Here is a 16,730-nt window from a genome sequence, read left to right on the forward strand (position 1 = left end):
ATATAAGACTGTTCTCTTGTTCTGCTCAGTTCCCAGCAAACATACGAACATACTAGGTAAGAAAAAAAGAAATAAGGAAAAGCAGTATGGGAATGATTTAATAATTTCACTCAGTGGAATATTAGGTAAATCTTCAAGCAATAATTATGACCACTACGTAGTACTAAGAAGAACAGGCATGCCACACTAGTTTTGGTGCCCCTACCCACACAAGTATATACACACACATTATTCCCAGTGCTATGATATATTTGGGTCTCTGCCTTCAAAGTGCCCAATTTTGATTTGGGAGATAAATATGTAAAATATTTACACACAGATAAGTGTATTGTATACAGAACTACAGAAACACTGTAATCCCAGCACTTTGGGAGGCTGAGGCGGGTGGACCACCTGAGGTTAGGAGTTCGAGAGCAGCCTGGCCAACATGGTGAAACCCCGTCTCTACTAAAAATACAAAAATTAGCCAGGCATGGTGGTATGCACCTGTAATCCCAGCCTCTTAGGAGACTGAGGCAGGAGAATGGCTTGAATCTGGGAAGCAGAGGTTGCAGTGAGCTAAGATAATGCCATTGTACTCCAGCCGGGGTGACAGAGCGAGACTCTGTCTCCAAAAAAAAAACTACAGAAAAAATGGAAGCAGAAATAACATCGATTTATAATACTTTCACTGTATGTATTCTCCTTAAAAACAAGTCTGCATATGTGCAAGTCATGTAAACATAAAAATAGTCGATCTGTTAGAATGAGACATAAGTTTTCTTAAATTTCCATTACAACACCAAAATTGTACCTACAATAGATAAAAACCTTAAGAAAGAATCAAAAGTCAAACTGTTTTGTACATCATAGTTTAAATGCTATAGTCACATGCATGTGGGTAAGAAGATTTGCCAGGTAATTATTCCAGATCAAAATCTCACTCTCCCTCCATTATGCCTTGATGTGATGTGGCACCTGTTAGGTCACAACCATCTTGAAAAACATGACAGTCACTTACTGTTGTTGGCTGTATGTGTGGATGTGAAGTGAAGGGACACCTTTGCACTCTTCAGCCGTGTCTGTCCCCAGTACGTTATGGCCTGCAATTCCACAACGTAGTCACAGTCTGGTTGAAGTTTCTCCAAGATCACAGAATTTTGAAACTAAAAATTAAGAGAATATACCCAAAATGCATTACAAACCTTCCATGTCTCATCTTCATTGCAAAATCTCTTGTGTCGTTATGAAGCATACCAACTTCTGATTTCTTTTGCCAACTTTTCTATGTCTTTGGGATCTGAAAATTCAGTTTTACTACTGACCAAAATAAATTTCAGGCCAGGTGTGGTGGCTCCTGACTACAATCCCAGCACTTTGGGAGCCCACGGTGGGAGGATGGCTTGAGCCCAGGAGTTTGAGACTACCTAGGCAGCATATGAAAACTGTTTCTTTAAAAAAAAAAAAAAAAAAAAAAGAGAGCTGGGCATGCTGGTATGCACCTGTAGTTCCAGAGCTACTCAGCAGGCTGAGGCAAGAAGATGGTTTGAACCCAGGGAGTTGCGGCTGCAGTGAGCTGTGATCACACCACTGCACTCCAGCCTGAGCAACAGAGTGAGACCTTGTCTCAAAAAATATAATAAAATAAAAAATAAAAATAAACTTCACAGAAAGGTCAAATGTATTTTGAAAATACCATTTCTAAACCAATTATTGCTCTCAGATACCATGGGAATAAATCAATATGAGCCATCTCCTCTCTGAGGCACCACCTCTCAAAGGAAAGAGAACTGTTTATAATAAAGTAAAAGAGGTTTATGTTGCCACATACCTGGAAAAATTATCGATTGCCACTAATTGTAATTCTTTGATACCTGTTCTAAATTTTCTAGGAGCAAATTTCTACCTAAAAGAAAAATTAACTTGACGAAATGCTTCAAGGTGCTTCATGATTTTCTGTCATAATGTATTGGGCAGGGAGCTGGAGGGCAGGACCTGTCAGCATTTTATCATGTCACTTTTTGCTCTAGATTCCTATGTGATTCCCCAATTTCAGCTCTTTCAGCTCATAAGTGTGCATTACCACTGTCACTTGTAGCAAAATCTTTCAATATGAAAAATGCAACTGTCATAAAATTTCAAAAAATAAAGTGACCACAGTATAATGGCTAAATATCAATGATACAGGCTTTTTGAGACATGTTTTATATTTCTAAGGGACACAGATATTGAAATCTTTGGTGCAAAAAGTAGTCTTCCTATCTTTTTGTTTCTAAATTTTTTTCTAATCTATGGAATTCAACTTTATAAGTGATGAGAAAAGGTGGTAATGTAAATTTTATGACAAGATAAAGGAATGTATACTAAAAGGAATCCAAATAACTATTTTTATCCAGTAAGCATTTCAAATAATACAAGATGCTTGCTATCATAAGACTCTCCCTGCAGAAAATGGTTCAATGAGGATTTTATTTCTTGGCATCTGACAGATAAACCAGTCCAGATCCTTTTAATCAATGAGAAGAACACAGTGTTAGACGTGCCCTTCCTAAGCTGTTACTGCCCAGTGATTAGATTACAGATGGAAATGCCTCACAACAGAAAAGTTATGAACATCTACTCTTCCATTTACAAGGATCTCTCTCTCTAAAAAAACAAAAAGAGGAAAGAAAAGAAAAAGAAAGAAAGACTTAAAAGTAAAGCACATTTTGCATGATATCATTTTCTATGGCCAGACAGATAAGATGGCTGTCATTTAAATTGTTCCTTTGATTTCCAGAGTTGTGACTGCCATTTAGATAAGAATAGGTCATTGGTTTAAATGCAGTTGCTTCTGCCCAAAATAGAAAAGGCGAAACAGCTGGCATGCCCCTGCATTCCGTGAACTTCCTTGGTAGAAATGAATTGGAGGGAAGCTTTCCAGCATCTATGGCATCTCTCAGTTCAGCAGGGGCCTCTTCTCAGGCCAGTTGCCTTCAGTTGAAATACCCTCTGCAGGAAGGGTAGCCCTTCCTCCAGTCCTCACTCACCCCATCTGTAGTCTTTCTCCGCTTCTTCTTCGTTGGGACAAGAGACTTACTGCTGACTGTCCAGCTCCAAAAGACCTTATAGTGATGCACAGGGATGTCCGGCTCCTCGAGGAGATCCCAAACTATAGTGACAGTTACACTTCCATCACTGTTGATGGTGGAGTTGGCCAGCCGAAGGTTAGCTGGTGCTGGTGGGGCAGATGGATCTGAAATCCCAGTACAAAGACACATCATATGACTCCACAAAACTAACATTTCTGGACATATAATGACTACATGGTCAACACGTGAAGCACTGCTTTTTATAGGTAGAAAAGCTGAAAATGAGAGTGGGAAGACATGGTGGCTCATGTCTGTCATCCCAGCCCTTTGCAAGGCTGAGGCGGGCAGATCTCTTGAGCTCAGGAGTTTGAGAGCAGACTGGACAACACAGTGAAACCCTGTCTCTACAAAATATAAAAAATTAGCTGGGCACGGTGGTGCACACCTGTGGTCCAAGCTACTCAAAAAACTGAGGCAGGAGGATGGCTTGAACCCGGGAGGTCAAGGCTGCAGTGAGCTGTGATTAGCACCCCTGCATTCCAGCCTGGGCAAGAGAATGAGACACTGCCTCCAAAAAACAAAAAAAGGAAAGCAAATCTGAAAGCAAGTACTTTAAGTAAGATCTCCTTGTTAAGCCTCAAATTAAAATAAAGTCTACAAAACAGTAAGATAAATTTGTTTGGTCCAAATTTGTAATCCAGAAGAATCATTTTAGGCATTTCCATACCACGGCAACCCAGCCAAATTTTTACTGTGCTGAAATTGATACATTTCAGTAAAATATAGTAAAATTCAATGTAGGTGAATTGACATTAAATAGGTAAGCAACAGAAAATCACCTTTGAACACTCTGAAAAGAAAAAGGAAATTCAGCTCACACGAGCAATTGTTTTCATCTTCGTGCCCTGTAGCTAGTGATTCTTGCATCAGCTAAGAGCAATAAAGGGAAATCAGAAAATAAAAAAATAAAAACCTGCACCATTTTTTATCCACATTGCACACTGGATGACTTACAGAGAGCATTCATTTTTGTGATTGTACCATTTCTGGTTTGTCTTATTAGCCAAAACCTTCTCAGCTGTCAAGAGAAAGATGAGGTGCTGGAATTACCACCTCACAAATCTCCATTGAAAATTCATATTTGAAGAAGACTAAATATAGCAAAGTTGGAGGGTCTTTACTTCATTTTCTGTTATAAGTTGAGCAAGTGGAGAGGCTGCTCACCACCAGTGATTTACAGAGGGTTTCATTTCAAGATGTCATCACAGGAATATGCTGTCAATAATTCTAATTATAACACCATCTGTGTTGGAGGCTCAACAAAGTCATATCTAACTTGATACAAATGAAGAAGAGTGAAGGAAAAAACCCCATGTTTTTACTCTCAGTCGTTTGCGGTTTTGGAATGATGGAAACTTAAGTTATTTTTTGAAATTTCTTGCTTTCCTCTATCATATGTAGTATCTGAACATTTACTTAGGTTAGTTCCTTTATTTTCTAGAATAAGAAAGCTTCACGATATTTTTTAGGTAAGAGGCTAATCAAAAGCATATTATGTGATACTGCTAGTCAAATCATTCTCTGTTTTAAAAAATTGACTTTTATTTTAAGTTCCAGCATATACATGCAGGCTGTGCAGGGTTGTTACAGAGGTAAATGTGTGCCATGGTTGTTTGCTACACAAATCAACCCATCACTTAGTTACTAAGCCCAGCACCCATTAGCTGTTCTTCCTGATGCTCTCCCTCCCTGCCCTCCCCTTCAGCAGACCTTAGTGTGTGTTGCTCCCCCCCATGTGTCCATGTGTTCTCATCCTTCAGCTCCCAGTTATAACTGAGAACATGCAGTATTTCATTTTCTGTTCCTGCATTAGTTTGCTGAGGATAATGGCTGCTAGCTCCATCCATGTCCCTGCAAAGGACATGATCTTATTCCTTTTCATGGCTGCATAGTATTCCCTAGTGGATATGTTCCATATTTTCTTTATCCAGTCTACTATTGATGGGCATTTGGGTTGGTTCCATGTCTTTGCTATTGTGAATAGTGTTGCAATGAACACAAGTGTACATGCATCTTTCTAACAGAATGATTTATATTCCTTTGGGTATATACTCAGTAATGAGATTGTGGGATCAAATGGTATTGCTGAGTCAAGCCATTCTCAATCAACATCAGGAATCTCTGGAATGTCCAAGACTTATACTGAGATATGATGATGCCCTGAGTGCAGGTGGGACCCAGGAGTATGTGTATTTTCCATGATACACACAAGTAATACTGAGTAAGATAGATGACCTGCAGGTCAAAAGTAGACAAGTACTGCATGAGGTGGCTACAAACCATGAGGTCTGAACATCAAATATGTAAGAAGGAAATGTTTTCTCCTGTTGTTATCGGGATGGGAAGCACCCTAATATGGAGGCTTGGCAGAGCCATCTGAAGACTCCCCCGGTCATCAATATTCACAACGCTGATCACTTCCTTCTTTTAGAAATGCAGCCTTCATTTGGTTTCCAGGACATTTACTCTACCGGATTTTTTTTTTTTTTTTTTTTTGAGGCAGAGTCTCACCCTATCACCCAGGCTGGAGTGCAATGGCACAATCTTGGTTCGCTGCAATGTCTGCTCGCCTGCCTGGTTTAAGAGATTCTCCTACCTCAGCCTCCTGAGTAGCTGGGATTACAGGTGCCTGCCATCATGCCTGGCTAATTTTTATATTTTTGTAGAGAGGGGGTTTCATCATGTTTGCTAGGCTGGTCTTGAACTCCTGACCTTGGGTGATCCACTCGCCTTGGCCTCCCAAAGTGCTGGGATTACAGGCGTGAGCCACCATGCCCAGCTTCTACTGGATTTTCATTCATTTTCAGCAGAAGCTACTTCTCAGCCCCATGCTCCATGATCCTTAACATCCCGTCATCCCTAGACAGGAGACTGTTCTGCATCCGAATTCAGGGCCCTCTCTCTTCTCATCTACACTCACTCTCTAGCAATCTCATTGGGTGTCACAGTTTTTAAAAAGTCATTGTGCTGATAACTTTCAAACTGATGTCTTCAACATAGACCATGTCCCTGAAAGCACATGCAATCATTGAAATATCAATACTAAAAAAATACCTTTCAGTAGCTCCACTTGGAGGTCTCAGAGGCATCTCAAAACGAATGTGTCCCAAAGCAAAATCATGATCCCTATGCATAGCTCACCACCAACACATATCCCACCACATAGAGTCCACCACTGACATCTCAGTACATGGGAATTGTTCTTTCCAGTTGCTCTGGCCCCAACCCTTGAAGTCTTACATTTATTTTCCACTCACATCCCTTGAGCAAATTGTGTTAGCACTACCTTCAAAGTGTAACAGGAATTTAACTGCCTTTCATCACTTCCAAAGCCCTGGGCCAAGCCAACATCACCTTTCCCTGATCACTGCCAAGGGCTCCCCACTGCCTCCCTAGAGGTTTTTCTCAGTACAGCAGTCTAATGATTCTATACTGCACAGACCATGTCACTCCTGTGCACAGAATCTTTTTACTAAGGGTAAAAATACTAGGAGTCTCCCCAATGCCCTACAACTCATGCTTCAGTTACCTCCCAGAGCGCCTTTCCTTTTACCTCCACCCCTCAGCCCCACCACACTGGTTCTCATGATATTTCATGGAGAGGAAAACTGTGATGCTACTGAGGCTTTTCCTCTCCCTTTGCCTTAGCATGTTCCCTGTTGTCCCACAGCTGGCTCCTTTCCTGCTACAGGTCTACCAAATGTGACCCTATTTAAAATAGCTACATATGCTTTTCTTCATTTACAAAAAAAAAAAATAAAATCGCCATGATTATCCCTTGCTTCACTATTGTCCAAGCCCTAATTACCATGATGGTAAATACTGAGTGCCAACTTGATTGAATTGTTCCTGGGGATGTCAGTGAGGGTGTTGCCAAAGGAGATTAACATTTTGAGTCTGAGAAAGGCATTTGACTGGGAAAGGCAGATCCACCCTCAATCTGGGTGGGCACCATTTAATCAGCTGCCAATGTGGCCAGAATCAAAGCAGGCAGAAGAACGTGGGAAGACTAGACTGGTTTAGTCTTCTGGCCTACATGTTTCTCCCATTCTGGGTGCTTCCTGCCCTCAAACATCAGACTCCAAGTTCTTCAGGTTAGGGACTTGGATCCTTAAACACAGAGACTGAAGGCTGCACAGCTGGCTTCCCTACTTTTGAGGTTTTGGGACTTGGACTGCCTTCTTTGCTCCTAAGCTTGCAGATGGTCTATTGTGGGACCTCACCTCATGATCGTGTGAGTCAATACTCCTTAATAAACTCGACTTTATATATATATATATATAGGAGAATATATATATATATATCCTATTAGCTCTGTCCCTGCAGAGAACCCTAATACACAAACTGACACATTAGTTAACTTGTTTGCGGTCTGCTTCTACTCATGATAGTGAAAGCTCCCTGAGAGGAGTAATGCTTGTCTGTTTTTTCACACCTGAGTCCAGAAGAGCACCTAGCACACAGTATGTGCTCAGTAAGCAATTGCTGAATGAATATATGAATGAAGGATAGGCTTCTCCTAAACATTAGCTTTGATTTGTAAGGTGATATTTCAGTTGCAGGTTCAAACCCTGTCAATCAGAATTGCTAAATCACAAAATCCTAAAGTGAATTGCAAAATCAAAGGAGTGTTCTTCCCAGTTCGAAATAAAATAATTAAAGCAACACCACTTCTTCTGGTGTAGGAGTCAATCCTTAACCTACAAAAGGGAGCTACCAAACTTCCTGGGAGGAAACCTAGTTTACAACTGAACCATCACTTCAAGGCAAGAGAAGAATTAGAATGTGTGAAATAGCTGTTCGTGTTCTAAGCAATGCACCTGAATGTCTATGTGCTGAAAATAAGTAGTCACATGAATTTTGCAGATACTCTAGGCTCATAAGGAAAAGCTCAAAATCATCTGTCCTTCTATAGAAACTCCAACATTTAAGAAGGCCACTGGTACTAGGAATTTGATCATCGCCTTTAATCTATGTTATTCATTACATCATTTCCTGCCCTGGAACATTTTTCTCGGATGTTATAATAATCCAGAATAACATCATCTAGTTTATGAAACATTATGAAACATGAAACAACACAATTTATGAAAACAATATTTGAGAAAATAATGCTTTTAAACATATGAATTAATAATATTTTCTTTACATTTTCTCAAGAGGAAGCCCCATTTTGAGTTTATAATACCAAAATGGCATACTTCCATTACCAAAATTAGGCACTCCCACCGCTTTCTCCCCCAAAATAATCACTATAAAATTGTAAAACCAGGCCAGACATGGTGATGCATGCCTGTAATCTTAGTGCTTTGGGAAGCTGAGGCAGGAGGATTGTTTGAGGCCAGGAGCTCAAGACCAGCCTAGGCAATAAAGAAAGATCATGTCTCTATAGAAAAATGATAAAATTAGCTGGGCATGGTGTCGTGTGCCTATAGTCCTAGCTACTCAGGAGGTTGAGGCAGGAGAATTGCTTTAGTCTGGGAGTTCAAGGCTACAGTGAGCTAGGACTACACCACCACATTCCAGTTTGGATGACAGTGAGATTCTGGCTTTTAAAAAAATAAGAACAAATAGAAAACAAAACCAAAAGAGAATGGCTGAGATCACCTGTTTATTGCCGTGATTCTCCTCTGTAAGCAAGCCATTCATTTATCCACTTATTCACTATGGGGTTCAGGTGAGACAGCATCGATCCAATTTCTCTAATCTGAAGCATTTTACTCAGTCTAACAAGTTTCTATATTTAAGCAATTCTGTGCCTTGAGAATTGGTTCCCTACATTATAAAACAAGGTATATTCATTTGGCTGAATTATACAAAATGTTTTCTTTCATATAATGTTTTAATTGTTTTAGAAGTTTGAAATGTAGTTGGAGAGTTCCTTGTGAAATTTATTTACATATATATATACATACACACACACACACACACACACATATATATACACACACACACACATACACTTATATAGATACACATAAGCATAAATGGACAGTGCCTGAAAAGCCAGAGAGGGAAACTCTATACTATATGTTATGATAATGCTCCAAGGAATGTTACAACTTAATTCACATTTTTTTAACTGGTGAGAGTTCTAGGGGTCAGAGAGGTAAAGAGATATGTCCAAGGTCATTCTCATCATTGATGACAGAACAAGGAGTGTGAGAAGAAAAATGAGAGTAGAAAGATGGGTTTGAAGGTCTAATAATACACATCTCTATGTCCCACACTCTATATATGTTACATTCCACTATCATAATGAGGGACAATATTCCAACAGAATGTAAAATTTCAAAGCCTTTTAATGGGAAAAGTGTCTGTTACAATAGGCTAGTGCAGGCATTGATAAGCTTTTTCTGGAAAGGGCCAGATAGTAAAGATTTTAGACTTTGTGGACCATATGGTCTCTGTTACAACCACCCAACTCTGCCCTCATAGCTCAAAAGCAGCCACAGACGATATGTAAACAAATGAGTGTGGTTATGTTCCAATAAACCTTTATTCGCAAAAATAGGTGGCAGGCCAAATTTGGACCCTGAGCCACAGATTGCCCTCCCTTGATTGGGAGAATTTAAAAAAGTGTGATGCCATTAGGTGTAGGAAACTCGATGTGAGCACTGTTTATCCCTAATTTTACAAATGTGCAGGTCTATTTTGTCTATTAAATGTTAACATTATTGTTCTCATTTTAGAGATGGGAAAATTGAGGATCACAGTTTGATTCACTACTTCAAGAGCAGAGTTTGATTTACTACCTCTTCAAGTGAGAGGATGGGTGTCACACCACAGGACCAGTGCTCCCCTAACCCTTCCTCTAAGTCTCAAATCAGGGCATTTTTCCCCAGCTCACTCCTCCTTCTGTTTGATGCCAACTCCCTTCTTAGGATGTTCACAATTATCTGCAGAAACACACTTCAGAGAGCAAGCACATTCAGAGACAACTGAAATAGGAAGGCTGTATTAGCTCCTTCTACTCTATACAATTTGTGTGATTACCAGTGTAAAATATGCTAAACATTCAGCATGTATATCCAAGTTCAGCCTTGGAGAAAAATAGCTCCTTTTATTGGCCAGGCACAGTTGTTCACACTTGTAATCCCAACACCTTGGGAGGCCGAGGTGGGCAGATCATGAGGTCAAGAGATCGAGACCATCCTGGCCAACATGGTGAAATCCTGTCTCTACTAAAAATACAAAAATTAGCTGGGCATGGTGGTGTGCACCTGTAGCCCCAGCTACTCAGGAGGCTGAGGCAAGAGAATTACTTGAACCTGGGAGGCGGAAGTTGCAGTGAGCCGAGATCACACCCCTCACTCCAGCCTGGCAACAGAGTGGGACTGTATCTCAGAAAAAAAAGTTCCTTTTATTGATGATTACATGTGGTGCTTTCAGCAGAAGAAGATGGAACATTTAGATTTCAGAAAGATAAATTTCAGGTTTCATCATTTAACCTCTTGTGTTTCATGCCACAAACAGGCAAAATAACAAGCACAAAAGTTTGACACAATGGAAATAATTTGGACCTACGTTGGGTAAAGTGACAATAAAATCACTTACCACTCTTGGAGAAATGCAGGCCTATTCTTGCACTGGCATTAATCTCATGGGAAAAGAGCACTTCTGCTTGTCCCAGCAGAAATGCTGTCACTTTTTCTGGGGCAGGTTCCTCTATGTTTTCAAGACAACACTATTTGTTAAATACAGAAACCCATGAGGCTATAAAGAGAGCAACGATTTGTTGTCTTGATCATCAAAAAGAAACATGCACATGTGCACATGGAGAACAATACCTATTTCAAGAAAATGAATGTTGATTTTACTTATTTCATTTTTTACAATAATGTCTATAGATTAAACTTCCCACTGAAATGCATCATAAGAATACCTCGTAAGGTATACTTACGGTATATAGTTGGGATAACTTTGGTCAAGTGTAGTTGTATTTTAAAAACAATAATATAACCATGTCACACAGTTTTCAACTAAATACAAAGTTTGGTTCTAACAATATTTAAACCTTTTGTTTGTTTGTTTTCAGACTTAGCAGTTGGGGTAGTGTTCCTTCTCCCTTAAAAAAAAAAATTAGGAAAGCTGCTGAAGCTACACTGCAGGCAAATTTCCAACTATTAAATAGTTTCAGGACATATGTCCAGCCAAGCCTTTTGCCCATTGGAAATGGCACATCCCGAGCAGCTGTGGAACAGAGTAAAAAGTCATGGGTCCCCACGGGGCAACAGGGAACTTTATTACCATCAGTGATGTCTGTTCTAGTTTTACTGACACTCTGCAATGCATTCGTGGAATAACATCTAGTGTGATACTTACATGCTGTGAAAACAATGCTGTCTGCTTCCTTACCCTTTGTAATGTATCTTACGCACATGGGAAAATGAGAAAAAGATGGATGAAGAACTTGGAATTCAGAGGGAAATGAATATAATAACTAAAAAATAATATGCTAGGTTAATGATAATTTAAGTTGGATTTTTATATGTTTCTTCATAAGTTCCCTTAAAGGTGTGTTATTTTGTAATGTCAAATTGATATTGACTAATTTCAAATGAACAAACACATGCTTGCCTGCTTTTGCAACATATCAACAAAATGAATTTGGATTTTGCCTTACACAATCCACAAAACTGAAACTCTTCCTTCTTTTACTATCCATATTGACACGTAGATATGGTCATAGTAGCCAGAAACAAACACATTATTTCCCAAACTCAGCAAACCGGTAAATACTATTTTGTAATAGGTAGTGGCTACTTAAGCAATATATATTTCCAATACTAAGCATGCAATACATGTATTCTTTTTCCTCATTTGATAAGTATTAGCAATACTAAGGAAAGGTTAAACACCAATTTACTGAAAAAGATAGATAAGCAACTGCAACATGGAGCCCACAAGTATTTTTATATTTGTAACCCTGACTCCAACTTGGTTATTCACAAAATTTGGGCTGTTGAGTAGACATTAGTGGTCTTCTTTTTCCAAGAAATGGACAAAAAGCTTGTCAGATTTTGGGAAATGAGAGAGGGAAAAAAAAAACTAGAAAGGGATGCCTGTGTCTGATTATTACCTTTGTATCACAGAGGAAGAAGATGAGGAATATTTAGTGATGTGAGGATTCCTTTCATGATTTCACCACATTTTATTCATGAAAAATTAACATATTTATTTTAAACCATAATTCAAAATGTATTCGATCCACTCTGTAACAGGAATCACACCGACGTCGTGTTAAACAAGAGGTAAACAACAGACGTTTTCAGGGTCGCACTCTGACTTTCTTGTGCTTTGCTGTTTCAGGACACATCAGCTCAATTTCTGAATAACCTCCCACAGCTCCTCAGCTATGGCTGTGTCTGGGCTCAGAGCAAGCTCTGCCAGCATGCAGACCAGATAAGCTAGAACAGCTGCAGACAAAGACTGACTGAATACCCTTAACCCCCTCCAGTGAGGAGTTCTGAGGTGTGTCCTGCGTGCCTGTGGGAAAGAAGCTTAGGTTGCCTATGGTAAATAATTCACCCTTTATTGTATTCCTTCTACACTCTATCTTGCTTTCCTTCTTACCTACCACAGTCCTGGATCACTTCCTAAGTAAACTGCTCACACTCAAAGCCTTCACTTGGATCACCTTCTGAAGGTGTCTAATCTTTGATGGGCAATCTCTATTTGTCGAGATTTGTGTTTCAAAGCAGAAAATATCAACTTCTGTAGGAATATGCAGACACATCAACACCTTGTGCTCAGAGGTTTCATGTTGTTTGTTCCAAATGGAATGGGATAGAAAAATTTAGGTAGACCCTAGGATCTGGCAGGACTGATGGCTAGAAAAAGACTTTATCCCAGGAGTGACCTGTGAAGGTAACTTACTATGTACAAGGATGCAGTCCTACATTCTAAATAAAGAGACAAAAAGTAGACATGAGCACTAGGCATTAACCCAATAAACTATTATTCATTTTTAATTTTGAAGCCAATTTCCCTCCTCAAGTACCAGGAGGAAATACAATATAGAGAATAAGCAAATACAAAAATTATCCCAAAGTCTTAAAAAATTAATGATTTTGCCCATTCTATGTTTATGCATTTTTTTCTGGGAGAGGTAAGAGTTAGCAATAAAAATATTCAGAAATGGTATTCACCAGGAAAAGGAAAAGCCTGAAACTATTTTACTAATCTATGAATAACTTAGAATTTTCTACAAAAATAGATATGTTGAGTTAGGTCTAAGTTATGTGAAAATAAATGAGTTAAGAAGAAATTAAATAGTAGCCAATCCATTTTGGCAAACACAGACTAATTGTGTATTTTAAAGTAACTATAAAGAAGATAAGGACAAGATGTTTGCCTTTTCCATGAAAATCAGCTTTATAGCCCATGAATCCTATGCAGTGAGCCCAAATTAAATGGAACTCATTTTTCCATTTTTTTCTGTTTAATTTTAGTTTTATTTGCTAAGGTATTCATGATAAATGAAAAAAATAAAATAAAAACCCTTCCCGCTTTCCTTGACCCAGCCTTAATTTATCAAAGCTGTCTCTCTACCCAAACCAAATACAATAGATAATTGCTTACTTCTTGCACCGACTACTACCTTGGAAGTGGTGATTGTTTTTTAAAAGTAATTTTAAACCACTGGAAGACTGGTGCAGATTAATTTCTGGAGCAAACAGAGATAAATGGGGATTTATTGAATGAAACTGCACTATTTTTTGAAACACTGCAGTCATTGCAGTCACCATTAAAATGTTCTATCTCTCACTTTGACAAATATACCTGATATGGTTTGGCTGTGTCCCCATCAAAATCTCAACTTGAATTGTATCTCCCAGAATTCCCACGTGTTGTGGGAGGGACCCAGCGGGAGGTAATTGAATCATGGAGACCAGTCTTTCCTGTGCTATTCTTGTGATAGTGAGTAAGTCTCACAAGATCTGATGGGTTTATCAGGGGTTTCTGCTTTTGCTTCTTCCTCATTTTCTCTTGCTGACACCATGTGAGAAGAGCCTTTCACCTCCCACCATGATTCTGAGGCCTCCACAGCCATGTGGAACTGTAAGCCCAATTAAGCCTTTTTTGTTCCTAGTTTTGGGTATGTCTTTATCAGCAGCGTGAAAACAGACTAATACCGCACTCAAAATTTACATTTCCATATGTCTCAATTTGAGATGCATCCCAAATGTTAGTTCCTGTACTCTTACAAACCAAAAATGTAAGCACTGAATTCATAGTAGATTCCATTATGTTTTCAGTAAAGATGCATCACAGAATGATGGGAGTTTAACAAATCAGTAAAATGGTCAAAGACACTCCCTCCAGGATGTGTTTAAAGGAGACCTAACCATTACACTAACAAGATGGTGCCACATCTTTCCCTGCCTTCCTCAAGTTTATCAGATGTAGAAAAGAGCCTTGCTGGGGAAAAAAATGTCTTTAATAACTTTATTGAAATGCATAATTTCCATACCATAAAATTCTCTCATCTTAAGTGCTCATTGACATTATTGTATTTACTGTGTTGTGTAAACATCAGAACCACTGGGTTCTAGAATGAGTCCATAAACCCGGAAAGATAGATCCTTCATGCCTTATTGATAAAGTTTAAAGGTCGAAACAACAACAAAATTTTCTGTCTTTACCTTCCCTTTTTATTACTCCTGTTTCATTTCCTCATATATTGAAAAAAGATTTGTTGAGCAGCTACTATGTGTCAAGTACTGTTCTAAGCAGTGGGAATAATAAGTAAAAAAGAAATCATATCTGGTCTTACGAAACACACACGGACACACACATTCATCCTATTTGGATGCAAGGAGAAACAATGGACAAGATTAATGAGTAAAATACCCAGGTAAGGTAGACAGTTATAACAGAAAGTAGGAACAAAAATACAACACGAGCAGAGTGGATTTGTTTGCTTGTTTGTTTATACACTTAAGTAGCATGGCTAAAGATGGTTTTGCTGGAAAAGAGATATTTGTATAAAGAAGGTGAGTCAGCCAGCCTTTCAACAATCTGAAGGAAGAGCATTCCCAGGTCCAGTAGGAGGTAAATGCCAATATCATGAAGCAAGGGAAAGATTTAAGTATTCAGAGAACACTGAGGAGCTTAGGGGTTAGGAAAACAGGGAGGGTAGCAATGAAGTCTGAGAGGAAGGAGAAAGGTGGGTCAACTGGGTCTTCAAACCCACTGTAAAGAACATGGCTTCTACTCTGAGTTGAATGGGGGGAAGCTGTTGGGACACGTTAAGCAAAGAACTGAAGGGAAGTGGCTCAGATTTTAGTAAGATCACTCAGATGGCTATGTTGAGAGAGGATTAAAAGGAAAGGGATATCCAGAAGTGGAAATCCAGAAGCAGGGATGAGAGACCAGTCTCTGAAACCTGGGATCCAGAAGTAGAGATCCAGAAGCAGGAATGAGGGGCCAGGATCAGAAAACAGGAGTCCAGAAGCCTTAAGGCAGAAGCCAGGAGGCAGAAATGGGGATGTGATTAGGAAGCTAATACAATATTCCCAGTTAAAGCCAGAAGTGAGCTGATTAGGGGGAACACAGGGAAAGGTGAATGAAGCAGGATCTGAGGATTTGCGGTGCCTTGTAGAAAATGTTTAGAGTTGAGAATGACCACAAGCCTCTTTTTCCACAAACTGCTGCAACAGCATCATTGCCGATTGCTCAAATGGAGATTATTGAGAGAAAGAGTTCTTAAAGGGAAAGTCCTTTATTTCCTGGGGGATGCTTGTATTTCCAGAAAGAGAGTAATCATTTATTGATCACTGTGACTGCTATGTTTTTGGCCTTTTTTTTTTTTTTCAAATAGGCTTTTCTAAGGAATAGATTAGGTATCAAGTTGCAGGATACTCCCCATTCTATAGGATTGCAGTTCAGATACATGGGTAATAAAAGAGGCAAAAGACACAAAATCAGCTTTATTTCTACCTTTAAATTTTCCTGGTTAAGGCATGAAGGATCTTATTGGGGTGATGGACTCATTCTAAAACTAGATGATGGTGATGGTTGCACAAGTCAGTAAATACTAAAAATCATTTAACTGTACACTTATAGATCAGTGAATTTCATGGTATAGAAATTATATTTCAATAAAGTTATTTAAAACATTTTTACCAGTGAGGCTCTTTTCAACGTTTGGTGAGAATGAGAAAAGTCTGGAAAGATGTTGCCCCACCTTGTTAGTGATTAAGTCTACTTTAGAGATAGCATAGAGGGAATGTCTACCACCATTTGGCTGATATGCCAAACTCCTATCATTCTGGGACTCATCTTCACTTAAAATATAATAGAATCTTCCATGAATTCTGTGCAGACATTCTTGGTTTGTAAAATTGCAAGAACCGAAGTTTGGGGTGCTCCTCACAATGAGACATATGAAGTGTGAATTTTGTGTGTATTTCTAAGAGTGACAGAACAACATTTTAATGATAATTGCAATAGCTGCATTTTCATTCAATAAAAGTCCACTTAAATTTGGGAGATGTAGCTCCCATTCTAGATTATTAAGTTGCTCCAATGTTCTAGGAAGTATCAGAACTCCTTGGCCTTCCTACTTTCAGTTAGCACCCTTCATGTCCCTGGGGCTATCAAAGGATCTCTGCC

At 39.1% G+C, this 16,730-nt stretch overlaps 1 protein-coding gene across 4 annotated transcripts in view; it reads right to left on the reverse strand.

The window, feature by feature from the left end:
• The window catches only part of ANOS1 (anosmin 1), a 191,388-nt gene that overhangs the window by 31,377 nt on the left and 143,281 nt on the right, over positions 1-16,730 (reverse strand). For all 4 annotated transcript variants that reach the window (XM_035287640.3, XM_035287639.3, XM_002762611.6 and 1 more), the window contains 2 exons: positions 3,009-3,214; positions 1,001-1,145 (listed from right to left, as the gene is read on the reverse strand). In XM_035287640.3, the coding sequence (XP_035143531.3) occupies positions 1,001-1,145; positions 3,009-3,214 (351 nt within the window). The remainder of the gene's footprint in view (positions 1-1,000; positions 1,146-3,008; positions 3,215-16,730) is intronic.

This window comes from Callithrix jacchus, chromosome X, assembly GCF_049354715.1.
Source record: "Callithrix jacchus isolate 240 chromosome X, calJac240_pri, whole genome shotgun sequence".
NCBI classification, from domain to species: domain Eukaryota; kingdom Metazoa; phylum Chordata; class Mammalia; order Primates; family Cebidae; genus Callithrix; species Callithrix jacchus.